The sequence below is a fragment of the Acinonyx jubatus genome, chromosome A1 (genome assembly GCF_027475565.1).
Source record: "Acinonyx jubatus isolate Ajub_Pintada_27869175 chromosome A1, VMU_Ajub_asm_v1.0, whole genome shotgun sequence".
Taxonomy (NCBI): domain Eukaryota; kingdom Metazoa; phylum Chordata; class Mammalia; order Carnivora; family Felidae; genus Acinonyx; species Acinonyx jubatus.
In genome coordinates, this window is record NC_069380.1 from 153,734,354 (window position 1) to 153,762,079 (window position 27,726).

Consider the following 27,726-nt stretch of genomic DNA (forward strand, 5'->3'; position numbering starts at 1 on the left):
CAGGAGTACTTGTTAAAAATGCAGATTCTTGAGCCTCACCTGGAATTTACTTCTGCTCTCTCGGGGTGCGGCTCAGGAATCAGAGCAAAGGTGCGAAGGTGAGAGCAAAGAATACTAACCAATATTTGTTTTTCTATCTAAAAATCTAAAAACTTCCCTCTAGTTGCTTCTTTTCCTTCTTTGCCTCTTTTTACATTCCCTGGGCTCGAATATGGAGCTCTAGAGGGTTCGCAGATACATTCCCAACCCTCTTGGGATTCCGAAAACAAGCTCATGCTGAAGCTACTTAGTCTTTTTTACACTAGATCAGGGTTGCTGAAATTCCAGACCTTAAACCTGAAAGGAATACCAAACAAACACCAATTTTAAAACACATGTAAATCATCTCCCTCTAATATCATTATAATTGCTGTAACAAATTGAGTACTAATATATGTTAGGCACTGAGCTAAGTGCTTTACATACATTATCACTTGCTTCTCCATACCAAAAAACCTCCAAACATGAATACAGATAGTTCTGATTCTGACTTTGATACTGACTTTCAATAAAATCTGAGTTTTTATTTCTTTAGCAACTTCAGGACTCTCAAAGGTAAATGAAGACTGCCAAAGGTGTTGGTGAGACAAGACCCTGATGTTCAAAGGATGATTTTCTGCACACTACTCTCACCCAACTTCACTCAAGAGGGGAGACTCCAACACTGACATGAAAAACCTATCCAATACTCTGACCTCTCCATTTCTTGGTCTTCAATGACCTCTTCTACTCCACTTCGACGAACCATTCTTAATATTTAACTCTGGTCATTACGGCATTCTTCGAAATAGTAATTGAGATATTCCCCTAGTTTGACCACAACCTCCTATCTTTTTAAAACATCTTACTCAAATAATCCCTTTTTCCAACTGCAAAGAATATCTTATAGTGCTTCTAGTCCATTGATTCTCCTTTTTTCCTTACTAGCCTTTTTCTATTTTGACTTGTCTCCTTAATGGCTTATAGTCCACAGTCCATTTCAATGTATTTTTTCTAAACTGCCCTGACTCATTGTCCATTTAATGCAGTTGCCTGGAAAACTCCAATGTTGGGTGAACCCAGATGACTGGCTTCTCTCTAACAGATTGTTACCCCTATAAACAAATCATCATCAGCCACAGGCCCTTCACAACATTCAGTCACGTACTATGTAATCCTAGACAACTTTCCAGATGTTACGATTTAAAGGTTAAAAAAATCATAAAGGCACTAGAAGAAAATGAAAGAGAATTTGTGTATAATTGTGGAGTCGGACTTGAGGCACAACAATAAGACCAGACACTACAGAAAAAAATGATTGACATTTTTGCCTCCAAAAGGATTAAAAACTTCAGTATGGATAAAAACAAAACACACACACACACACACACACACACACACACACACACACACACACACCAAAACCCACTCCATAAGCAAAATGAACAGACAGAACGCAAACTGGGCAAAAATAAATCACATATAACAAGGATTATTATCCATCATTTGTAAAGAACTACAAATCAATAGGGAAATGACAAAGACTCAATAGAAAAAATATCTGGTAATTTATAAGATAAATGTAAATGGCCAATTTTATATAAAAATATGTGCAACTTTCCTGCTTATCAAATAAACACAAATTTAATTTTTTTTTTTTTTTGTAGATTAGCAATGGTCAAAATAATGAATCACACTTTTCCTTTTTATTATCCTTTAGACTTTTAGGAGCATTTGACGCTGTTGACCATCCCTCTGACCCAGAGCATTCTCTTCCCTTGGCTTTCATTTCTCTGATTTTTCCCTTAGTTCTCTGGTGCCTCCGTCTTTGCAGCTCCTCAGGGATCTTGCTGTGCTTTTCACTGAACGTGTTCTCCTGAGGTGACTTCGTCAGCCCTATCACTTGTAAATCTCTTCCTTTTGAGCTTTGGTCAATATATCTAATAGCTTATTGTTCATTTCTACTTGGAAGTCTTACAGACACCACAAACTCAGCGTGTCAAAACTGAACTTATCATTCCCACAGCAGACATGCTCCTCTCCTGTCTTCATTTTCTCTGTTGATGATAGAACATCCATACAATTACCCAAACCAAAAACCTGGCCGTCAACCTTGATGCTTTCTATCCTATCACCCATCAATTCAGGTCCTGCTGACTCTTCTCACATCAAAATATTTCTTCCATTTCCACCGCCTCACTCAGGTCATCATAAACTAACTAGTCTTGCTTTAGTCTTGTCATCTCTAATATATTGTCCGCATCACACAGCTAGAATATTCACTGAAAATGCAAATTGAATAATATTGTATTCTCTTTTTTAGAACCCTTCTTTCCAAGCTCTTTTATGAGGTTGAGAAAGCTCTCCATAATCTGGCTCTTGCTTATCTTTTCAGCCTGATGACTTTTTATTTACTACTCTACTCTCCAGCAACACTGGACTTTCTTCAGTCTTCAAATGTACCATATATCTCTTGCCTTTGTATCTCTTTGCATCTCTGCCTAGAAACCGGAAAACTATTTTACGTGCCCCCCACCCTTTCCCCTTACATGTAATTCTACCCTCCCCAACCAGAAATGGCTAACTCTTACATTTTTCAGGCCTTAGCCTTCTGAGAATAGAGATTGTATTTGTTCTTTTTGAGTTGTATCCTTAGCCCTTAGTACAGAATCTGGCACATGGGGGGTGCAGAGTGGCTGAATATAAGTGAATGAATACTGTGTCAAAAGCCACAGCACTGGGTACTTTGCAGTAGCACTGTGAAAGGGGTGATGATTAAAAGTCTTACTATCACAGACTAGTCTAGACCAAAATGGTTCCCCATATTGCTAAGACATAGCATTCTCCCAGATGTCTGGTCATGTAATTAAAAAAATAAAGCCATTTATTTGGAGTCAAGCCAGTCCTTAGACTCACTCTCTGTTCTTTCCCTTACTGTTAAACCCAGCAAAAATAGGTCAGAAGTGTAGATATCTGGTAGATACCCAAAATTCCTTATGTCTAAAAATTAAGGAAAAATCTTTCCCTAGGAAACTTTTCACCTCTCGGACTTGTTAATTGGTTAATGGCATCACCAATCCTCCACCTTAAAGAAGTAGAAAGCACTCATTTCTCTTTCTCAACCCTCCTATCCAAGCAGCAAGGAAGTGATGGTCTCTGTTGCCTAGCAATTTATTCCTTCCTCCTTCGTCTCCATAATAACCACTTTGATTTCATTCTCCACACACCCCTGAATTTACTCCTAACTGGTCTCCTCTTGTTCAATCTCCTCTCCTCCAGTATATCCTCACACCATCACCATCAATCTATGCTGTCCTAAACTTACAAACTTCTGATGGCTCCCCATATCCTAAGAGGATAAAATCCAAGCTACTCCTTAGCATAAAGCTCTCTATTTTGAGGACCTCATTTGCTAGAACTCCTCATCTCATTGGCTCTTGTGCTCAGCCATAGTAAATCTCTGCCATTCCCTGAACCTGTCACACTGTTCTATATTCTGTACCTGGGTATATGATCTTATTTTTCTGCACAGAATGCAGAAAATGACTCTCTCAAGTCATTACTTCTGGAAACAGTTCAGATTTTACTTCCTGTGAAAACCATCTCTAAACACTCAAGGTAAGCTGGTAACTCCCCGTTGCGCATTCATAGCACTTTGTATGTTTTTTCTAGTGTAACACTTCTCACATTGTTCTGTAATAATTTATTAACATGTTTTTGGGGAGACTGCTAACTGTTCATGAAAACCATTGCTTACACAATTGTAACCAAGCACATAAATTCTCAATACATTGCATTTACCACCTTTCCTTGCAGTTAGGTGTGGTCAGCTGACTGAGTCTTTAACAAAATAAAGTAAAACAAAGACGAAAGCAAAGACCAATCACTGTCATTGCTGTCATTTCTGGCCAGTTCCTTAAGGAAATGGGTCCATTCTTATCCCCCTCTTTCTGTGATCCAGAATACTGATGAACCTGCAGCCAAGCTGTGACCATGCAGGTAACCTTACTCCCTAGGTGATGGCAGAGAAACAGAATGGAAGGGACCTGGTCCCTGAACATGGCTGTGTGGGGCAGAGCCATGTGCCCAGCTAGAGTGCCCACCTTGGACTGTTATGTGTGAGAGAAATAAACTTCTATATCCTCTATGTACCTGCGGTCTTTTGGTTAGAGCATCTTTCTCTCTCCTTCACCTGTTCATCCCCATCTTAGGCCATGCTTCATGGTATTAATACTCTTGAATAGCCTCTTCCACCTGAATGTGGGTTGGCTTCATGAGGTTTTTTTTGAACACAGAATATGGTGGAACTGATGCTACCTGTCTTTTGAGGCTAAGGCATAAGTTTTGCAGTTACTGTCTGGGATTCTTGACGTATTTACCTGTTCTTCAGATGCTCCCTCTTAGAGCTCAGCACATGCTGGAGAAAGCCCAATATACGGAGAGGTCATGTGTAGTGCTCAGCCCAAGTTGAATTTCCAGCCTATAGCTAGCACTGACTGCCAGCCATGTGAATGAGCCACTTGAGGTGTCAGCTCAGTGACCTTTCAGATGAGACCAGCCCCACTTTGAATCTGATTGTAACCATATGAGAGACCCCAGGTGAGAACCTCCCAGCTAAGCTCACTCAACCTATGGAACAATGAAAGATAATACATGGCTGTTTTAGGCCACTAAGTTTTTGGATGGTTTGTTATGCAGAGATAGATCATCAGAAACACTAAAACTGATACAAATCCAAGTCTGCATAATGTTGTGAGGATTTTATGAGCATTACTTGGAAGTGGTTTGGGCTACTAAAAAACAATGCCTCTCACAAGCCAAAGTAATAGTCTTAACTTTGTTTTCAATTTAATGCTTTCTTTTTTTCTTTTAAGTTTCAAAATCATCATAAAATAAAAAAGTTGAATGCTTGAGGGGGCTTTTCAAAAGCCTATTCTTCTTTCAAATGTGCTTACTTCTGGGTAGAAGAAGACATAAAAGTACTACATAAACAACAAATAGATTAAGTTATGCTTAACCTTCTAAGACAGGATAAGTTGGAACTGAACATAGAGTCAGAAAGTAAGTACAAACATATCAGACTGATTATTGTATATTAATGCATAGATTGCAACTGGCAATACTTATTACTAAATGGACACAGTTGGAATGTATTCATTGTGGTATCTAATCAGAAGAAGGTGCCAAGACCTAGATTTATACCTACTCCACACATTCCCCATCAAAATTAGATTATTCCTATTTGACCTTCACTCAGTCTGGGTCACTTCCTTTGACCTGTAGAACCAATAATTTGCTTCCACAGGAAACTATCCTAAAGGTTTAGTAATCTTAGAGGAGAACAAGATCATCTGAATTCTGAAATCACTTAAAAATAGATAAAGTTTGAATTCAAGTAGCTTAATTTCAAGTCTCAATTTCCATTCATTCTTTATCAACCTCTCCAATGCCCTGTGTCTCAAAGCGGCTCTTGGTCTACCAACTGCAATATCTTGACTTGTAAGCATCTCCATGCATGAAGTCTTTCCTGAACTTCCATTAAAACCTCCCTGTCCTGTGTCCCATTCTTTCCATGATTCTATTACACAACTAATTGACCCATTTGAAGAAAAATCCTGAAGATGACTCTCGTGGCCAAGTCATATGGATTCTATGTCTGTATGTCTTTGGATCCTATCCCCTCTCTTTCCTTTCACTCTCATCACTGGCATTTAGGCCTAATATCCTTTTGCAGGACTATAATAATGGACTTTGAACTGTATTTTCCCTATCTTCAGCCTTTCCTTCTTAATATATTTTACTCTAGCTGCTAGATCCATCTTTCTGAACTATTGTGCTGATAGTTTATTTCCTCCCCCAAACCCCTTTAATCCCCAGGGCTTAAAGACACACACATATACACATATGCATACTCACAAAACCCCTCCTTAGCCTATCTTTTAATGTTCTCTGTCATCTCATTACTACCTATAACTTTATTTTTCTTATTCTTCATTCCCACCCATCATGCACCTATGAAACTCCCTTCTTGCCACTGACGATGCTTATGTAACATATTCTGTACTTCTACTCCCTTGCTCAAGTTGGCAATCCTAGTTGAAATATTCTTCCCTTCTAGAACTCTTTAAACCCTACCCCTCTCTCAAGGTTCAACTTAATGAATTTCCCGTCCTCCATTCTTGAATGTCCTGTTGGACCTTGTGACCAGATAGAATCACACCATCTTCCAAATTTCTCCATTACTTTTACCAATATCTCCCTTGTGATCCTTATTCCTTTCTCCTTCAGTTATTACATTTATGAATTTTTATCTCCCACCTACTGTCTTTTATTCTATTAACAGAATACGTTGCATATGTAATAGTGCTCAATAAATACTGTTGCATGGATGAGGGTGTTATTATTTCAATATGTTACTCATTCTAGACGATATTTACATCTTACCACTGGCCACAGAGAGACTAATATGGGGAAAGCAGTGGTGAGAGAAGGGAGAAGTTTTTTTTTCTTTTTTTCTTTTGATGGAAAAATCTGAATAAAAAATACTACAATGCCTGCCACACCCATGGCTCTCCGCTCTTCATTTTTTTTTAATGTTTATTCATTTTTGAGAGACAGAGAGAGACAGAGCCTGAGCAGGGGAGGGACAGAGAGACAGAGACACAGATTCCAAAGAAGGCTCCAGGCTCTGAGTTGTCAGCACAGAGCCTGATGCAGGGCCCGAACCCATGAACCACGAGATCACAACCAGAGTCAAAGTCGGACACCTAACCAATTGAGCCACCCAGGCGTCCCACATGTCACTCATTTAAAAAAACAAGTTTGGTTAGATATTCCTGTCAATGTTGAGGAAAAGGATCATCCATCTCTTTATTTTCACATTTAGTTTTTGTTCATTTATTTATATGTATTTATATTTATTTGTACATATTTATATGTATTTATATTTATTTATATGTATTCTCTTTCAAATCTTATACTATGAGATAGCTTCATCTCATCTATCCTAATAGCTCCTGGTTCTCTCATTTGTTTGCTCTTGCTTTTGGGTTTTAATATTTTCTGTGTATCTCTCCCCTTTATAAACACTTGGGAATTGCCTTGTTTTGGTATATAGTACCTGGCTTTCCTGCCCATGCAAGGAACCAATCACTTGTTGTTTTAAAATATTTCAAAACTTTCCTTCTTATTAATGTTTATTTATTTTTGAGACAGAGACACACACAGCGTGAGCAGGGGAGGGGCAGAGAGAGAGGGAGACACAGAATCCGAAGCAGGCTCCAGGCTCTGAGCTGTCAGGACAGAGCCCGATGTGGGGCTCGAACTCACAAACTGTGAGATCATGACCCGAGCTGAAGCTGGATGCCTAACCGACTGAGCCACCCAGGCACCCCAAAACTTTCCTTCTTATTAATGTAAGCTTACTTAAATCACTTATAATATCAATAAGATTATTTAAGTAGGTAAATAATCCTAGAAGTATATATATATATATACTTTTAAATATGAAATTTATTGTCAAATTGGATTCCATACAACACCCAGTACTCATCCCAACAGGTGCCCTCCTCAATGCCCATCACCCACCCTCCCCTCCCTCCCACCCCCCATCAACCCTCAGTTTATTCTCAGTTTTTAAGAGTCTCTTATGGTTTGCCTCCCTCCCTCTCTAGCTTTTTCTTTATACATTTTTAAAGGTTTATTTATTTATTTTGAGGGGGGAGAGGGGCAGAGAGAGCAGGAGAGAGAAAATCCCAAGTAGGTTCCATGCTGTCAGTGTAGAGCTTGATGCAGGCTCAAATTCACAAACTGCAAGATCATGACCTGAGTTGAAGCTGGACACTTCACCAAATGAGCCACCCAGGTGTCCTAGAGCCTTTATATCTTTTAATATGAGTTTCATACACAAGTCCTTTCTACTTCCTACATAATTTTCTTGTTCAATTTGTGTTCTTGTGATGCTTCATAATGAATTCAATTAAACATCCAAGTGAAAGTTTAATCTTAATGAAAAAAAATTTAACAAAAATAATGCAAGGACTTAATTTATAATTCACATTATTTCATATTCTTTCAGCACACTACCTTTTCCCTGCTGATACTGGTGCAATGTACCATTTTATGCTGTAACATGTAAAAAATAAACTTTTTATGAAAATAAAACCCCTACTAAGCTGGTAGAATGAAACATATTTTAATATAGATATTTTAATTACTCTTAATTAAAATCTTGCAGAGATTCTCATTCATGTTCTATGGAATGTTCATATTCACATATTTAAAGAAGCAGTTGCCTTTAGGGCTTAATCACTTAAAACAATGCCTCTAGGGGTGCCTGGGTGGCCCAGCTGACAGCCTCTGACTCTGGACGTTGGCTCTGGTCATGGGTTTGAGGCTCATGTCAGGCTCTGCACTAACAGACTCTTTCTGCCCCTTTCCCTGCTGGCATGTGCACACCCTTTCTCTCTCAGTCTCTCTCAAAATAAGTAAATGAACTGAAAAAAAAAAAAAAAAAAGAATGCCTCTGACACTATAATCCCATATTACTTTAAAGACATAATCTCAGATGAATATTATTTTATGAAATAACCTGAAATACATTCCTCAGAATGGCCCTTGGAGGAATAGTTGGGTAAGGATGATTTTCAGAATTTGGAAGATGGGTTAAAGGGCTCAAGGAGGTGAAGTATGTACATTTAGCACACTCAAAAGCACATATGATTGAGCTCAAAATGGAACTCAAGGTTTCTTATTTCAAATTCTTTGGGTTTTTTTTTTTTTTAAGTTTATTCATTTTGTGTGTGTGTGTGAGAGACAGAGAGAGCGAGCGAGCGCATGAGCGCTCCAGTGGGGGAGGGGCAGAGAGAGAGGGAGAAAGAGAATTCTAAGCAGATTCTGCACTGTCTGCACAGAGCCCAACATGGGGCTTGAACTCCTGAACCGTGAGATCATGACCTAAGCCGAAGTCGGATGTTTAACTGACTGAGCCACCCAGGTGCCCCATTAATTATTTGTTCATTATCCTTCAATAGTAAATTTGCTTTCACTTATTTCTAAGTTGGTAGCACCAATGCACTGAAGTTGTTAATAAATTAAACAGGTATTTTAAAAGTGCCTGCCTACTTTGTGCCAGGCACCATTCCAGATGCTTTGAGATATATCTGAACAGACCCAACAAAGCTTACATTCCAGTGGGGGATGGTGGGGGGAGGTGCAGGGGAGGCCAATAACAAATTATCAACATAACAAATCATTCAATACATAGAGGGTTGGACTGTCATAAATGGTACAGAAACACAGAACAGAGAAGCGACAGAGATGTGATTTTAAATGATATAGTCAGGACAGGAATTGAAGTAACATCATAAAGACCTGAAGGAGATGATGGGGTGAGCTCTGTGGATATATAAGGGTGGAACATTCTAGGCAGAGGCCAACACAAAGAAGTTGAAATCAATCATTCATTGCCTATCAGTCTCTGCTGAAACCAGGATGATAACATTGTTAAAGCAAAACTCTGTGGATGAATAATATTTGTCATACTTCTTTTATTATATTCTATTAAACATTAATCACATAATTATTTACAGACTACAAACTGTATGCTGGGCATTGAAGCAATAACAATGAAAAGACAGACATGGTTTTTGTCCTCATGAAGTGTACACTTTAATTTTTTTTAAATGTTTTATTTATTTTTGAGAGAAAGAGAGAGACACAGTGCAAATGGAAGAGGGGCAGAGAGAGGAGACACAGAATAGGAAGCAGGCTCCGGGCTCTGAGCTGTCAGCACAGCAGCACCGGATGCGGTGCTCAAACCCACGAGCTGTGAGATCATGACCTGAGTAAAAGTCGGACACTTAACCAACTAAGCCACCCAGGTGCCCTTCATGAAGCTTACACTTTAATGGAGGTTGGAGAGACAAGTTAATAGATACTATACAGGTAATATACATATGGTAGGGGTGGTACAGGGAGCCATGGGGACAGAAGATAGGAGTGCCTCTCTCAGACTACAGGAATGGGACTTTGGAGAGAAAGCTATCAGAGATTAAAGTCTTTCATTTCTGTCCCAACAGCACAGACATCAGAACACATTGTATATAGAATCAACTAATAAATGCTTCACATGTATTTAATCCTCACAACACTGTATGAGGATGCCCTATCATTATCATTTTATAAGTGAAGGAATGAAAATCCAGAGAGGTTAGGCAACTTGTCCAAGGTCACAGAGATAGAAAGTGGCAGAGAAAGGACTTGAACTCTGGCAGGATGGCTCCAGAGTCTGTGCTCTTAACTACTCTATCTTGCACACTCTCTGAGCAGCATGCCTGTAAAATAGTTCATGAATAAAGACCTTTGGGTATTTTCCAGCTATAGGTATGGCGTGGTATGGATTGTCTATAGTTTGATTATAGAATGAGTTTTTATCAGCATGATCTAGAATGAAGACATTCTGCTTTGTCTAAAGATTAAAATCAAAACATCTTGTTCATACTGTGGTATGAACTTCTGACACTGGTATTCACTAGCCCATTAGTATAAAAAGTTTGCGTTAGGAGCAGCACTTGGGAATCCTTTTTCCTCCTGTCTTTTGACATTCTAAATAAAGAAAGGGAGGATAACCTCTTTTACTCTGAGTATTGTCTACTGGGTGCAACAGATTTTGTCAAATGATGAGGGTCCACAAATACACGTTAAATATCTGTCCTCTACAGACACAGCCCTGCTCTCAGATACTACCTTCACAGAGAGAAATCAGACATTCTGGACCAAATCACAAATTACATGACTTATTCCAGGTTAGTAGAGAGCTGTCAGATAGTAACCATCCTGAGTAGAGGTTGCACTAGTGACCTAAATGAAAAATCCAGAAGGGCTCTGGGCAGACATCCATGTGGATGTGAGAGTGGGCTGTGGAACCTTGCAGAAATACTATTTGCTCTGCTTGATTTCTAACAGCTGATTCCCCACTTTCATCATGCCCAGCTCCCTGACTAGTTAGACAACTGGAGAGTCTAACTGGGGATTGCACAAATTCTATCTGTTGAAGAAATAACATTCTCTGACAATGATAAGTGATACAAATTCCGACTGGAATTCTTAGAAAGGCATAAACAATAGAAAGAGCAACTGTATATGAAAATAAGGAAATGGCAGGCTAGGGAAATGGAACTGAATTATTTTAAAGACCATGGATATGATAATTTTCCAGTTATGGCATAGCAGAAAGCCATTCAATGATTTAGGGAAAACCGTATGAATATGTATACAGCTTATATGTAAATATCTTTTGATAACTTGACTATTTTCAGGTATGATATATACGACATTAGATAATAGTGAAGCTTTATGTCTCTTAAATCATTCTGAAGGCTGGATCCATCATAACACAATATCCTAATAATAGCTAACTGATGAGAGAGACACAGATTAAGAAAAGTCACAGTCAGGTAGAAATTTCAAACAGAATAGGAAGACAATAGATTTTATCACAGACTTTGGGTGTAATGCTACTTACAATGATAAAAGATAAACAGAAGTCAGAATAGGATGAAAGAAATTTGGCAAAAATAGTCATCAAAGATTAACGCTAAAGTGAAATGGACTGACCATCACATTATATAATTGTTACCATGTCATGCAGTGAAAAGAATCATGATCAATCTTCTATTTATAAAGAGAGCTAAACTTATTCTCAAAGAAAAATATTGACTAGGCTTACAGTGAAGATCAACAGTTGTGATAACTAATTTTCAGTTTTATCTTTTAATCCTATAATCTTCTCAAGGCAAATAAATGTTTCTATAAGATAGAAATAACACAATTAAAAATATTAAATAAAAATATGCAATAAAATATGTAAATGCTACTTTTAAGTACTATTATACCTGTCTGAACCTATATTGAAACATTAAAAAAATATTCTTTTTAAAACACTAGATTGCCTCTGAGAGATTAAGAATTCATAAATTTATAATGGTAACCAAATGAAAAAAAATAGAGTAAACTTTCTAGATGAAAATATGACTTTCCTAACTAAAGGCTAAAAAACAAGGGAAATGTAATGTGCATTACATTCTTATTGTGCAGAATGTGTTTATATCTAATCTAATGCTTGCATACATTATTCCAATGCTGTGAGAACAGAGTAACAATTGTAATGTTGCTCTGAATCAAAATAACAGAATCTGTCAGTTGACATGTTGTAGTGTTTGCACTTTCATTATTGCTCATAGAATAATTGTATACTTCTTTTTACTGTTATTTTGTGGCAGTTTATCTCTTTAAAAATGCTACCCAAACTATCATCTGCAGGAATCTGAAAGTCATAAACAGTCACTAAGTTTCAGTAGACGTTTTCAATATACCCATACATATGTTTATGCATTATCTGTTTTGATAAAATGTGATTCTTACATGCCTAGTCTGTTATTTCACCACAATTTGCATTGTTATAATAAGTTATTGATTGATTTTCAGTTTAAGGGACTAAGGTAGTATTCAGTAATGACGGAGTGCTACAAGTTTATTGCAAGTGCCCAAGGTTCACTCACCCCAAGCAATTTAGTCAATAACCAATTTTTATACTTCTATCTCCTTCAAAATTCCAAACCAATAATCCCTGTGTGTGGTTTTTTTTTTAATTATTTCAGTATCAGACTAACATTTCCCATGGAAATCAATATGGGTGCGATCTATTAGCCAAAAATCTGCAGTACTGCAATGCAAACATATTAAAAATATTGATCTTGCAAAGCTACTGATGTTTTGATTGACTTTAATGTTTGTAAGCAGCAATAACAGAATTTCAATGACTGAAACAAACTTTTGATTAAAATTATAGATTTTCTTGGGGGGGATTTGCTATTTTACTGGTTCAAAGCTTACCACATGGCTTACTTGCCTGCCATAAATGAATGTGGTGGGATATACTTATCCAATTCCTTATTTGTAAATATTTTAGTCTATCGTAGCTTACACATCTTTATGTACTTTGAACTTCCCTGACATTTCAATTCCACTTCTTATTATATCGTATACTGTGGTGGAATTTCAGACTGAGAATGGCAGGAATTGAGATCTCTAATCCTTCTTTTACCATTATGCAACCTTTGGGAAGGCATTTAACTCTCAGTTTAAATTCCCCAAATGTAAAATGGAATTAACCTTGCGAATCAATGAACATTCTTATTACTTTTTAGATCAATGGACAACAAAGACCATAATTTATACATATAAAAGATTATTTGACCCAAAGATGCATCCTTTGCAGAAAGCACAGGATTTTGCAGCCATTTAGTGATAACCTAGCAATGCTCTCATTTTACATACAAAGATACTGAGGCCCCAAAAAGTTCAGTGATAAGGCCATTCCTGACCACCCCATTTAAAGCATACCTGTGCACCCCCATCTGCACTCTCTCACCCTTTAACCTATTTTATTTTTATCCTGACACCACTACCTAAAACATTTTAAATGCATTACAGCACACACACACACACACACACACACACACACACATTATGTATAACATTCTATAGAATATAGCAGAGTATATGTATATAAATACACACATATATACATACACACACACACACATATAATCTGCTACCTATTATCTATTTTCTCTTCTAAAAGTTAAGCTTGATGCAATAGGAATATTGTTTACCCTTATCACTGCCAAATCTCTAGCATCTAGAATAGTAGGGCATATAGGAGGACTCAGTAAATATTTTCTGAATGAGGGAAGGAACGAGTCAGAACTGCTAGTGGAATGAGGTTGGGTTGGGTAGGAGTGGAGTAGGGGGAAGACTTCATTCTATTAACTTTCAATCCAGTGGCACTCTAAGGTTTCCTTCTTAATATGCTTCTTTTATTTCTTGGGATTCCCAGATGTAAGCATCAAAGGGTATCTGGATCCATATCTATTATACATGTTTTTGCCAAAGTTCAAGGATATTTTCAAGTTTATTTTAACCTTTTCATTATTTCATTATTAATCCTTCCCCTGAATTTTTTTCACCATTTGTTTACTCTACATTCCACTATGTTAAAATTGGAATAAATCCCCTGCATTTTTATTTGCAACATTTCACTGGAATAAAGAAAAATATTAATAATTTAAGCAAAAACTAGAAATTAAAAATTACCCATTTATTAGCTGCTTGTTTCATTTTCATTCTAATCACTCCCATAGAGTTCTTCAGGGGAAGCACCAAGGACAAGCTTGCAAATGTGCAGGGACGTTAGCATCCTTACAAATTTGATTAGCTTCCACCCTCCAAATTATCCGAAATATACACAATAGATTTGTAAATACACAATGCCGCTCAGGAACAAGTCCACTGGTCCTCTTCCCTGAGGCTGCTGCCACCACAAGTCTTCAGGAACCTCCTCTGCAGCTGCTGTTCTCTGGTGGGTGTAGGGGAAACAGTGCGGGTCACAACTATCAGATCTGGGCTAGAATTCCAACTTTCTCAACTTATAAACTGTGTGAACTTTGGTTTCTTCGTCTGTAAGAAATACCTAACACTCACTACAAAGATGTACCATGAGGGGTAAACGAGACGATACACAGAAAGTGAGTGGCACACAGCAGGTATGCAAACAAGGTTAGTTTTCTTCTTCCCTTCACACATCAGTTAAACAAAACCCAACTAACAGTCCTTCCTACACCTTACTACTTTTTTTTTTCTTTAAGACTCTCACTTCTGTACATTGGCTCACAGGACTGGAATTTGTGTATAAGGACCACAGTGCAGAAACTAAATCTGAAAAAGTGATATTTATGTGGGACCACAAGTTGGTTTTTGGATACCAATAAGGGGTAGATGGAAGGTAAAACCATTTCAAAGAACTGACCAAGGGGATCAAATAGTCAAAAGAAATACTTTGCTGTCTGGAGAAGATACTCTGTACAAGTACTAGAAGCCTCAGGGTAGAAGCTGATGTCACATTCTGAGCAGGGTAATAGCATTACACTCTTCCACTTGCCCTTACCCCTGGCTATGCCATCTCTGTAAGTAGTCAGTGCCCTACTATTCCCACCTGCCTCCATCCATTCCTAGAAATCACCTTCTGCAGCATAAGCATTTGCCCTTGATACATCCTTGAAAACAGCTCTCTATCAGCACTGCAGTGGATTATCTGTTGAAACCCCTGAGGTCTATCAGTAGCTTTAAGGTTATAATGCTGGTGAGCTCTGGATGAGATCTCCTAGGGCTATCCAAGGCCCAGAAGCAATAAACTGAGCTATTCCTCCACTTTTAGGAGCATCTGATTATACTGACGCCCACAAAATAGCTTTAAGGAAGGTGCAGGACCCCTGCTAAGGGACATGCATATAGTTGAAGATTAACAAAGTATTAAAGAGAAGGATGAGTTTTCTCAAAGGTCTGTTTTTATTGCTAAAAAACGACAAGTTCTGTAAGTATGAGATGATGGGAAAAGCCAGTATGCAAAGGGATTATTTCTGCCCAAGTAAGCAGTGTGACTTGCAGTGCGACCTAACAAACCGAGCATTACCGATACTCTGCCACTTAGCACTGCTATTACGTTGACTCTGCAGTCGAAAGCCCGACAGAAAAATACTCCTGATTCAGTCACACACCATCCAATGTGTCATGGTGCCCCCGGAAGTGTGTCCCTTTGCTTTCAGGTACTGCTAGGGTTACTGGATCTTCACATTTTGGGGCTCACATACCACTTTGGAAATATGACAAAAGCTAGGATTCTCCTCTCCATAACTCCAATTCAGCACAGAACTTCAAAGGGTTATGGAATTCCCTGCAGCTCTTCCATGGATCCCCAAGTCAGAGGTATTTCAGGGTAATCCTTCTGAGTCGGAAAATACCAAGATGCTCTCTCTCCTCACAGCATTGCAGGTACATAGTATGAAGACATTTGCTTGTGGGTGAAGAGGGCAAGGAGAGGAGGCAGTCAAGTCTTAAATAGGAAGTGTTGTTTTTCTTCAAGTTAGAAAATATTCAGATGAAGGAAAAAGACCATTCAAATGCCAGGACTTGGATGAATGCAACATAAGCTGAATGCGTGCAAGCCAGAGATTTGGCTTAATACCAAGTATAAAATATTCCAGCTCCATGGGGAAGCTAACCCTAGGCCAAAACCTCAAAACATATATGTGAACCGTTTAGTTTTTTAAAAGGTCCAATATTTTAGTTTCTCAAGAAATTCTCAAACTTCTCAGAAATTTCAGTAATGCAACCATTTGAAATATAGAAGGCTAGCAGTTGCTGAGAAATATTCTGGCATGGATTCTAATGGAGATGTGTTGATTTTTTTTTTTCTGGGACACACTAGGAAATTTAAAAGAGTTACTGAGCACTAAGAAGACACTACCGTAATTTAAGACTTTTTTTTTAAATTTAAAACTATTTTAAAGTATATCTGATTAAGGTCTGAAACTTCCAGATATAAGTTTTGCTTCTAAACTGAAAGGTAAAGCATCTGTCCTCTTTAACTGAAGACAAACTTTAGGGAAAAAAATATTTCAAAAGCTCCAACTCTAGTTACACCCCTACTGCCATCCACACATTTTTCAATTACACAACTGTTGGTCAGAGAGCACAGAATAAAAGCCCTCCAGTGAATACTCAAGTAAGCTGGTAGAGGAATGCTTACTAATGTCAAAAGAGAGACCTCAACCCAAATTACTCTGTAATTGACATTAATGCTCAATTTTGCAGTGGGGGGGGGATTTTGGAAGTTCTCACTTTATAAGGTTCTCTTCTTCACAGACTGGCCTTAAAAGTCTACGTTAAAAAAATATGGCCAGAAAAACAGTTTGGCAATTCTTCAAAAAGTTAAAAACATACAATTACTACATGACCCAGCGTTTCTCCTAGGTATATAGTCAAGAGGATTGAAAACAGGTGTTCAAACAAAAACTTGTACATGAATATTCATTTCAGCATTATTCATAATGACTAAAAAGTGGAAACAAATCAAATGTCCATTAATCAACAAACGGATAGACAAAATGTGGTACACTTATGCAACAGAGTATTAATGGGAATAAGAAGGAATGAAGAAGTGATACATGCTACAACATGGGTGAACCTTGAAAACATTATGCTAAATGCACAAAGCCAGACATGAGAAGCTACTTACTGTATGGTTCTACTTATATGAAATGTCCAGGGGTGCCTGGGTGGCTCAGTTGGGTAAGCGCACGACTTCCGCTCAGGTCACCATCTCACAGTTCGTGAGTTCGAGCCCCACCGTATGGCTCTGTACTGACAGCTCGGATCCTGGAGCCTGCTTTGGATTCTGTGTCTCCCTCTCTCTCTGCCCCTTCCCTGCTCATGCTCTGTCTTTCTCTCTCAAAAATAAATAAACATTAAAAAAAAAAAAAAAGAAATGTCCAGAATAGGCAACTCTGTAGACACAAAAGCAGAATAGTGCTTGTGAGGGGCTGGGTGGTGGAGGAAAGGCAAAATTGACAGTGATTGTTAGTGGGTATGGTGTCTCCTTTTGGAGTGATGAATATTTTCTACAATTAGACAGTGGTGATAGTTGCACAAAATTGTGAATGTACTGTAAGTCACTGAACTGTAGACTTTAAAATGGTTACAATGGTGGATTTTATGTTATGTGAATTTTACCTCAACTTACAATGTGGATAGAATTGTTTTTCATTTTTTTTACAATTCTGGTGAAGATATTAGTGAAATTCCCACTGAAACTAAAAGTTAGAAATTACCATAGGTACTTTTTTTTAATAAACTCATAAAATGTCTAGGTCTGTTTGATTAGGCTGTGCCTCACTGAAGTGGAAAAGTAATCATCTGGATAGTTAAATATATTATCATAGGTATATTTTTATAATTCTGGCAAAACAAGATAAGAACAAATGGGGGAATAAACTGACTTTGCCCAAAACTGAATGGAAGCTAGGCAACTCTGCTTTGTTTCAGATTTATTTAGATAAGTGAACAAAATCTTACCAAAATGTAGAGATTTAATAGTCAAAAAATAAACCACTTATTGTTTTTTATTTACCTTTCTTGATGGGCAGAAGCAGTTTTTTTTTTTTTCTTCTGCCACAGGTACAATGCAAGATCTACTTGCTAAGATTTGAGAAGTTTGAGATGAAGTAACTGTATCAAATATTCATAAAGTATCTAATTACATATCTATCTATACTGCAATTGCTATGTTAAATTCAATTTTTAAATAGATTTTATATTTTATTTCATGTTTTTAATTTAAAAATTCATTAACTTTTAGCACTTATTCTTTTTAATTTTTTTTTTCAGCGTTTATTTATTATTGAGAGACAGAGAGACACAAAAAGAGCAGGAGAGGGGCAGAGAGAGGGGAAGACACAGAATCTGAAGTAGTCTCCAGGCTCTGAGCTGTCAGCACAGAGCCCGACGCGGGGCTTGAACTCACAAACTGTGAGATCATGACCTGAGCCAAAGTCGGTCGCCTAACCAACTGAGCCGCCCAGGTGTCCCAGCATTTATTCTTTTTTCATATACGCATTTAGGAGTATAAATTTCTTCGTTTAGTAATCTACTATACCAAAAAGTTTCTGTATTTTCATTATGGTTCAATTCTAAGTATTTGCTATATTGATTCTTTAATCTTTAAGTTATTTGGAGAACTTTTTCTTTAGTCTTTCTTCCACTCTTCTATTCCCTCCCCAACTTTGTTAAAAAAAATTAAATGCATGAGGTGCAATAGCACAATGTCTACATTCTTCCTCTAGATTCAATAATTGTTAATATTTTGCCACATGTGCTTCATTACTTTTATATATATTATTTTCCTGAACCGTTTGAGAGTTAGTTGCAAACAAAATAATTTATTTAACAACTGCCCCTTAAGTATTCGTGTTTTCTGTCAAAGTTATAAGAGTTGTATTGGGATATATTATTCACTATAGTCCTCAACCTTCCTAACAGTTAAAAGTTAGAAAATGCATTATAAGAATTACTTGGGCTTTTATGTAAAATTTCTCACTATTCTATAAGCATTATCAGGGAAATAAGCCTTCCACTTCTTTGATATGGTAACATTCTAATTTCTGACTTTGAGAGATTTTTCTCTTTTAAATGATTCTCTGCATCTTCCAATTCCAATCTTCCCCTTTTTTCAAGCTTCATCTTCCATAGACACACCACACATATTCATATATCCATTCTGTTAGCCTTGGAATACGTAGGCCTTGCTGTGTGTAATCCTTATCTGGGTACTTACTTTAGGCTCTAATATAAGTTTCAGTTGCATGACACACTGCCTCAATGAGATCATAAGCTCCTTTAGGATAGGGTTCAGGCTTTTTTAACCCTGTGGTCAGTGGATGCTAAAATTCTTCCTCAACTTACTTGCAATCTTCATAGCATGATACTTGTTGAAGGAATGTAAGTGAATTGAAGATTATATACATTTACTTTTATTGTGTTATATATGTGATAATGTGCTATAAACTCATACAAATTAACATTATAGTCTGGTTGACAATTTATCTTTGTTTCATTGGATTGACCTCATATTCTCCAAATGAAAGCATTTTCATGCCGAAAGGAGTTCTTACAGATTGTCTAATCTCAGATATTATAATTTTTGAAGTAAAGAGATCTATAGACGTTAAATGATTGACCTTACATTGTAAGACTTTAATGGAATCAAATGAGTTAATACATCTAAAGTGCTTAGACCGGGGCCTGGTTGGCAGAGGAAAGGCTTAAGGAATATTATTAACCACAGAATCAAGAGTTTTGGATGACTAGTTCAGGGCATTTTCCACTAAAACACATTACCTCAGAATTCTACAGTAAAATAATGAAGACAACCATTTGGGGATCCTGTTATGCATTATTTTGTGAGCAAGGGATATATGCTAAGAAGCCAGGCAGAGGTTGTTGTCAGAACAGGCGCTGACTATTCTTCCTAATCCGAGCTCACCAACTGGCTGCCCGTGGGCCTGATTTGGCTGGTAGCTATTTTTTTAGCCTGTATAATAGCTTTTAAAAATTTTTTTTAATTTTATAACCAAGTTAGTTAGCATATAGTGCAACAATGATTTCAGGAGTAGAAATGTATAATTGTTTTAAAGTTTAAGTTAGTTTCAATGCTTAAAACTAAAGAGATTTCAAGTAAATATACAGATCTCTGGCTTCTCTGAGAAAACTGGAAAATCTGACAACACAGGGCTTGCATTCCTGCATGTCACCGATCAGCTGGTGTTTGAATTTGTAACTCCTGTTCTTTAGCTAAGGCCTTGACTATGATTAATGCATAGAATGATAACTTTGAATCACGTAATAAGAACTACATTAGTCAGGAAATACTAAGTAGTATTTGCTTGCTACACGTAATGGCTACCTATGCCTAGGTAGTTTTTTCCTACAGCAGGAAAATGAATTGTTATAATAAGGATAAAAACAAAGGTGATTGTTTTTAAGGGGTTAATTATAATTTAACCAGAAAATTCATCTGAAGAGAAGAGCTCAACTCTCTGGACTTCACTTACCCAAAATGCCACTGTATTTTTCTTTCATGGGAGATGCTGGTCCAATAACCTTGATTCATGTGTTAAATAAAAACAAATGACACAATTATATTTGGAACCATTTTTCTTCCCTAATGTAAACATAGTCCTTAAGACCTGAGACTATTTTAGTTAGCCTGCTTTTGACCGGAACTAAGCAGCTATAAGAAAAAAAAAATTAAAAATAAAAATAGGTTACAACACATTAAATATCCTCTCTCTGCCACCTTACACTTTTTGGTGCTAAAACATATGCTCTGCCACCTGCAGATAAAAGTCACACACTGAGAGTGTATATTCTGACAAGAATTACTAGTTTCAAGCATGCCTAGTGATTTTGGACAGTAGCACTTAAGAAACCTTCAATCTGGCAGTTTTATCACTGCACATTTTCTAAACCATTCCTACAGTCTAAAGTTGTACAAGTGTTGGGATCTGACCTTTGGAAGAAAACAAAATAAAATGAAACAAAAAGGATCCCAGGGTAGTATTTTGATTCAACTTGCTCTATTTTATCTATCTATCTATCTATCTATCTATCTATCTATCTATCTATCTATTGGTCTAATACACACCTCTTCTTCTTCTTCTTCTTCTTCTTCTTCTTCTTCTTCTTCTTCTTTTTTTTTTTTTGTCATTTATTTTGCACCTCAATGACAAGATTATTATACTTTCTGACAGGGAATAACTCTACTGAAAGCCCAGGACAACTTCCATTCCTAGGCATACTGGGAAAACTTGTCATAGGAGTTAAAAATTATTGTTGCTACAATGATATTTATGTTCTCATTTTTATACTTCCTTTATCTGTGCTTTACTCTTCTATTTTACTTTATTCTATATTTATGTATTGACTGTTTCATCTTGTTGCAAAAAGAGTTGGGGGCTTACAAAGAAGAACCCAGGCAGGACTTCCAGGGATGGTAGGTGAAGAGTTGGCAAACTGTCCCGACTACGATACAACGATAAAAGCCAAAAGAGTTGTCAGGTACAACTGTTTCAGCACTCTAGAGATCAATCAAAGGCAAACAACAAAATGAAACGTGTTTATTTGTGGAAAACTGCTGAACTACAGGTAGGAACAGTGACAGTCTGTGGTGGGCAGCTCGGAAGGAAGGCACAGCTGTGCTGCCAGAGTGAGACTGGCTGTGAAAACCGGCAGCTTCACTGCTAGAGGGCCTGACTTTGATTTGGAGTACGAGAAAAGCCCCTGTGCAATGGTATTATCTGCAAATAAAGCAAACTCGGTGGGAAATTCACCACCAAAGCCCACGGCCCCACCACACTTCAGCTGTGATCTCACTTGGGCTGGGCAACAGACTGGTGGACTAGTTTGATAGGAAGATCACGGAAGTGAGAGCGCCACTGAGAGACTCAGATGAACCCCCAGCATATCCCTACTGTCTGGAAGGCTGAGTGCCAGCACAGAAGTCCCAGGAAAGCCTAGTAGAAAATAAAAGCCTAGGGAAGACTTGAAAACTGCATGGGCTTTGAATATACTCTGCAACTCACACACAGATCCATCCATAGAGCCTTACTGGTGTGGGATGATTGAGCAAAAACTCTGACCATTAAACTATGCAGCAGAGGGGTGATCTCTAGGAAGCAAGCCTAACATAAAACAAAAATAAGAAACCAGATTATCAGCATGTACGTACTGAAGGGCAGATAGAGTCTACAGATTAAATTCAGGCAAGTTTCTACAAATAAAACAAGACAGAAACAAATGAAAAGACAAAAAAATAACACCAACAACAATCCTTAAAAAAAAAAAATCCAGTTTTTCTTACCATTCCTAATCAACATAGTACAAGAGGTTTCAGCCAGTGTAGTAAAGCAAGAAAAGAAATTAATGGCATGAATATTGGGAAGGAAGATGTAAAGTGTCTTTATTCATAGATGATAAGCTCCTGTATTAGAAAACCCAAAAGATTCTACCAAAAAAAAAAAAATCTAGAACTAATAAACAAGTTTTATCTAGGTTGAAAAATACAAAATCAATAAGCAAAAATCAAAGTTAATATTTTATACTAAAAATAAACAATTTGAAGATGACATTAAGAATTCCACTCACAATATCCTCAAAAAGAATAAATTTAACAAAAGAAGTGTAAGAAAACCAGAAAAAAAATTGCTGAGAGAATTTACAGATGATCCAAATAAAGAACAACACTGTAATTTCAAAATTTATGATAAAGCTACAGTATTCAAACCAGCGTGGTACTAGTGTAAAAAACAGACATATAGATCAATGGACGAGAACATAAAGTCCATTAATAAACGCTTACTTCATGCTCAGTTGATTTCTAAGAAAGGTCCAAGGCAATTCAGCGGGGAAAGGGACAGTGTTTTCAACAAGTGCTGTGGGGAAAACTGGATATCCATATGCCGGAAAAGGACCTTAGATCCTTACCACACACCATATACAAAAATGAACTCAAAGTGAGTCATACCTAAATGTAAGAGGAAAAACTGTAAAACTTCCACAACAAAACATAGTAGATAATGTTTGTGATCTTACATTTGGCAAAGATTTCTTAGATATGATGCCAAAAATATAACTCATAAAAAATCATAAATTAAAGTTCCTCAAATTTTGAACTCATAAAAACTTGTGCTCTTGAAAAGATAGCATAGAGAAAACAACAACGACAACAACAAGCCACAGCCTGGGATAAAATATTCGTACATCACAAATATCATAAGGGACTTGTATCTAGAATATACAAAGAACCCTTTCAACTCAATAATAAGACAAATACCAGATTAAAAAAATACAGACATTTCATCAAAGAAGATATATGTATGACTAATAAACACATCAAAGGACATTTAATATCAAGTAGTCATTAGGGAAATACAAATTTAAATATCACAAACTTACTAGAATGGCTATAATAAAAAAGACTGATATGTCAGCATTCCTGTGGATGTGGAAAAACTGGAACTCTTATGCTTTGCTGGTATGAGTGTAAAATGGTGTTGCCACTTTGAGAAATAGTTTTCCAGTTCCTTAAAAAGCTACACATAAACCTACCACATGACCTAATACTTCCACTCCTAAGTATATACTTAACATAAATGAAAACAGGTCTGGACTGATTCAAATTTGAATGTTCGTAGCAGCAATAAACATAATAGCTCCAAATTAAAATAATTCAAAGATCCATCAACTGGTAAATGGATAAACACAATGCAGAATATCTACACAATGGAATACTATTCAACAACAAAAAGGAATGAACTACTGGTACGTGCTAGAACGTGTTTGAATCTCACAAACGTTGTAAGCAGAAGAAGCCAGACAGAAAAGACCACATACTCTTTGATTCTACTTCTATGATATACAGAGACAGTAGATCATTGGTGGTTTGGGGCTGTGGGTGGAAATAGCAAATGGGCACACAGAAACTTGTGGGGTGATGGAAATATTCTAAAATTGGATTGCGGTGATGGCTGCACCACTGTAAATTAGCTAGAAAATATTCAGTTGTACATATACAATGAAATTATTTTATAGTATGTACATTCTACTGAACTAATGATATTTAAAAAAATTAAACACAACATAAAATTGTATGAAAACACAAAAACATTTGAAGAAGTCAAGGCAAAAGCAAAAATGGACAAGAAAATAATGAATGCATGTGATTAGTCCTATGGAGTTGCTACAGATGTGATGCAAATTTAGCTTCAACCTTCCAAATGGTGAAAGCTAGAAGGGTATGTCAGTGGTTCCCAGACTTGGGGAACAATTGGGAGCTACCTGGGGATCTTTGAAAAAGGCTGATGCCTGGCTCCCACCCTAGACACTGTGACCACACTGTGATAGGAAAGGGGCCTTGGCTCAAGTAATGCTCTGTGGAGCAAAGTTTGGGAACCACTGGAATCACATACTGTAAGATTTTCATTGACATAAGATGAAAAGAAATAATTGCTTGGTGGAAAAATGGAATTTGGGGAAAGATTTCTCCTATGGGTCCTCCTGAGAGAAGACTTCATAAAATGTAGTAAATTAGTGTCTCTAAATCAGCCACCTCTTGGCCCACAATGGGTCCTGAATGGGTCACAGGGGTGCAGAGACAGTGCTGCTTCAGTCCTCAGGATAGCAGAGGGGACCAGGGGCAGCTGGAGCCACTGTGCCTGAGGCCTCCATCCTTGAGAAGTCTTCTCCGTCCACACCAGAATACTCAACAAGTATTATATTTTTGTAGCATGTGCCGTAAAATAAAAGGCATGTCATCTAAAAGATACCTATGGCAGCAGTAATGGGGATGTTTATATATTAGTTTCTTTCAACAAGCTGATTATAAAACAGAGAAAATGATTCAGTTAAAACATTTTTCCACTGTATATATAAACCACATCTTCCTGGGGGAGGGGAAGGGGAAAACATTACAGAGAAGGAAGGAGGTAAACCATAAGAGATTCTTAAATACTGAGAACAAACTGAGGGTTGATGGGGGGAGGGGAGTGGGGAAAGTGGGTGATGGACATTGAGGAGGGGACCTGTTGGGATGAGCACTGGATTTTGTATGGAAACCAATCTGACAATAAATTATATATATTTAAAAAAAACCATTTTTGTCAGGGGCCCAAAACATCCAGTTATCTGCTGTCTGGCTTCATTTATCCCATAGTATTATATGTGGCTACAAAACTTACTGAACTCTTCCTTTTGGGTGGCTCTTAAGTTAATGAATTTAAGTTATTTGTTAATGAGACCATGCCATTTATTTATTTACCACGAGGCCAAGTTTACCCAAAAAGAGCTGGTCATGTGGCCCAATGGGTGCTAACCAGGGCCTCAGAAACTGTGAAAGGCCCATGATGCTCTCCTCTCCAAGTCCACTTCTTTACATGTAGTTTTTAAGCTTACTGTAAACACAACATGAACTATACTGTGTAATATAAGCATGTGGCATATTCATGTTATTTATGAAGAACTGACCTTAGATTAAAAAAAAAAATAGTTCATCTTTAGTCCAAACCTTCCCCTCCCACTCCATTTTAATTCCACACAGAGTGACTGATTATAATGTGTGTCACTGGGGAGCATTAAGATTCTACCCTTCAGAATTTTTTCGAGGGATGAAATTTCAGGTAAAATTGCTGGTACAGAGTTCAAGAATATGGGGTATGGCTTATGGCTCCATATACTCTCCTGGTCACCTGCATTTCCTGTGCAGGAGAATATTTCTAGTGGACTTTTCCCAGCAAATAAGACTTTGAGGAGATAGCCCTGATAAGTACATTAGTCAGTCTTTATGGTCCTCTACCCCATTAGTCACATCACTACCCTAGAGTTACACCAATGACAGACAGTAAAATCATCTTACATGTTAATTTCCCATATGACACATCAGATTCTTACAACAAGAGCTGCTACTGTTTTAAATCAAAAAGTTAGGTTCTTGACCATGTAACCACAATATTCCACTTAACTATAAAGAAATTCCATTATTCCCCTAATGAATTTTTACTATCTATAAAAAAGCGAACCGAGAGGATTTTACTCTACTTCTATGAATATTGCAACCAACTTTGTTTACTTTGAAAATGAAAGAATGAGAGTATAGGAATATACTTGTATTACTAAATATATATGTATAATCAAAAGAGGATTTCAGAGAAAAGGACAAACGTGAGGACAGCCAAAAGTTAAACGTAGTACACCAATGTTCAGCACTTACAGATAAAACTTAAGCAAAAACTGTACCTTAAAAATTTTTTTAAAGCACCCTTAAATCTCTTTATTAACTTAAAATTTATCACGAATACATAACTGCATTCTGCTGCAATCCCCTTAAGTCATCTTGTTAAATTTTGTCACAACATGTGTTACTGTAGTTCTACACTTTTACCTTTGCACTTTGTAGTGGGTAGCAGAGCAACATAATTAACCACTGCTAGGTAGTGTTTACGTTAGTTCTCAAAAGGTTAAGAAGCTGATTATAGCTAAAATCAGCTTTGCCTGAGGCTTCAGGGGCTCTGTGTAATCAAATTAGACAAGCAGGGCACAGTGTCACCTAACACAAACCAGTGGTACTTTCTTCTTTGCTCTGACCCCTTTCCCCCTTTTTATTAGGGGAACAACTCATGCTTTGTGCATTTTCCAGATAATTTAAAAAGACTTGTTTCTAATAAATTTGGCATGCAATCTCATAAGATGTCCACCTGTTTATAAGTAATGAGAACAAGTAGGGCAAATAAAAAAATATGTTGATAAAAATGTTGATAAAAGAAAACTAAATTTGGAGAGATTAAGATGTTATACACAAAGTATTTCCTTAAAAGGCAGGGGACAACATGATCGTGTGTACATGATATTAAGGATGTTTCCTAGCTTTCGATAGGCTGCCAGCTTTGGTCTACAGAAAACCACACAATGGTTTATCCGCTTCCAAGAGAACTCAGAGAACTTTATAAACCTGATAGATAATGCATTTGCATTTCTAAGAAACCATGGCTAACCCACTCTGCTGAGTTATTGCTCATCCTCTCTCCAGCTCTACTCTTTGACGTCAGGCAAGGTGAACTGTATAATGGACACATTTAAAGAGGGGGTTTATGAAGGTGAGGAGAAGAGCAAATGAGCCCTACAGACTCCCTTTCCACACGGTTCTATATTTAAATGCAGTAAGACGTATTAGACAAATCCAAATCCTTGCCGCCTTGGAGCCTAAAGGGAACAAAAGCATGAACACTAAAGAGATATTCAGAAAGAGAAGGAATGGAGAATTTAAATAAAAATCTAGAATCTCATTCTTAACAAAATTTATGAATCATTATGAAAACAATAGGTAACATTTGTTACATCTTTATCTTCCTAGATTTGGCTTTGAACTTTTGGTTCAAATTCTACATATTTATTACTTTGCTTGAAATACACAAACCAAATAAATATAAACATCCTACGAATGAGAGATCAGGAGAAAATGAATTTTGCTAATGATTTATTCTGGGCAATAAAACAAAAACTTGTTATTTTAATTGATTAAGTCATAAAGAGTTCCTAGAGAAGTCAAATCTCACTATTTGCACAGTCAGACAATTTCTGCTAATCCAGCAGTACTTAACAAATTCACATGTGGTTAGCTTGTCTTGCCATAGCTGTATATCACATTTCTGTGCTGCAAGCTGTGCAAAAAAAAAATCAATATGCCAAGTTTAACAAAAGGAC

General features: G+C 37.1%; 1 protein-coding gene across 7 annotated transcripts in view; it reads right to left on the reverse strand.

Moving 5' to 3' along the window:
* Window positions 1–27,726, reverse strand: part of FAM172A (family with sequence similarity 172 member A) — a 424,698-nt gene that overhangs the window by 66,361 nt on the left and 330,611 nt on the right. Inside the window, exon 10 of one of the 7 annotated variants that reach the window (XM_053201207.1) lies at window positions 20,526–20,574. The exons of the other annotated variants lie outside the window; for them this stretch is intronic. Coding sequence (XP_053057182.1) covers window positions 20,526–20,574 — 49 coding nt within the window. The remainder of the gene's footprint in view (window positions 1–20,525; window positions 20,575–27,726) is intronic. 7 annotated transcript variants of the gene reach the window in all.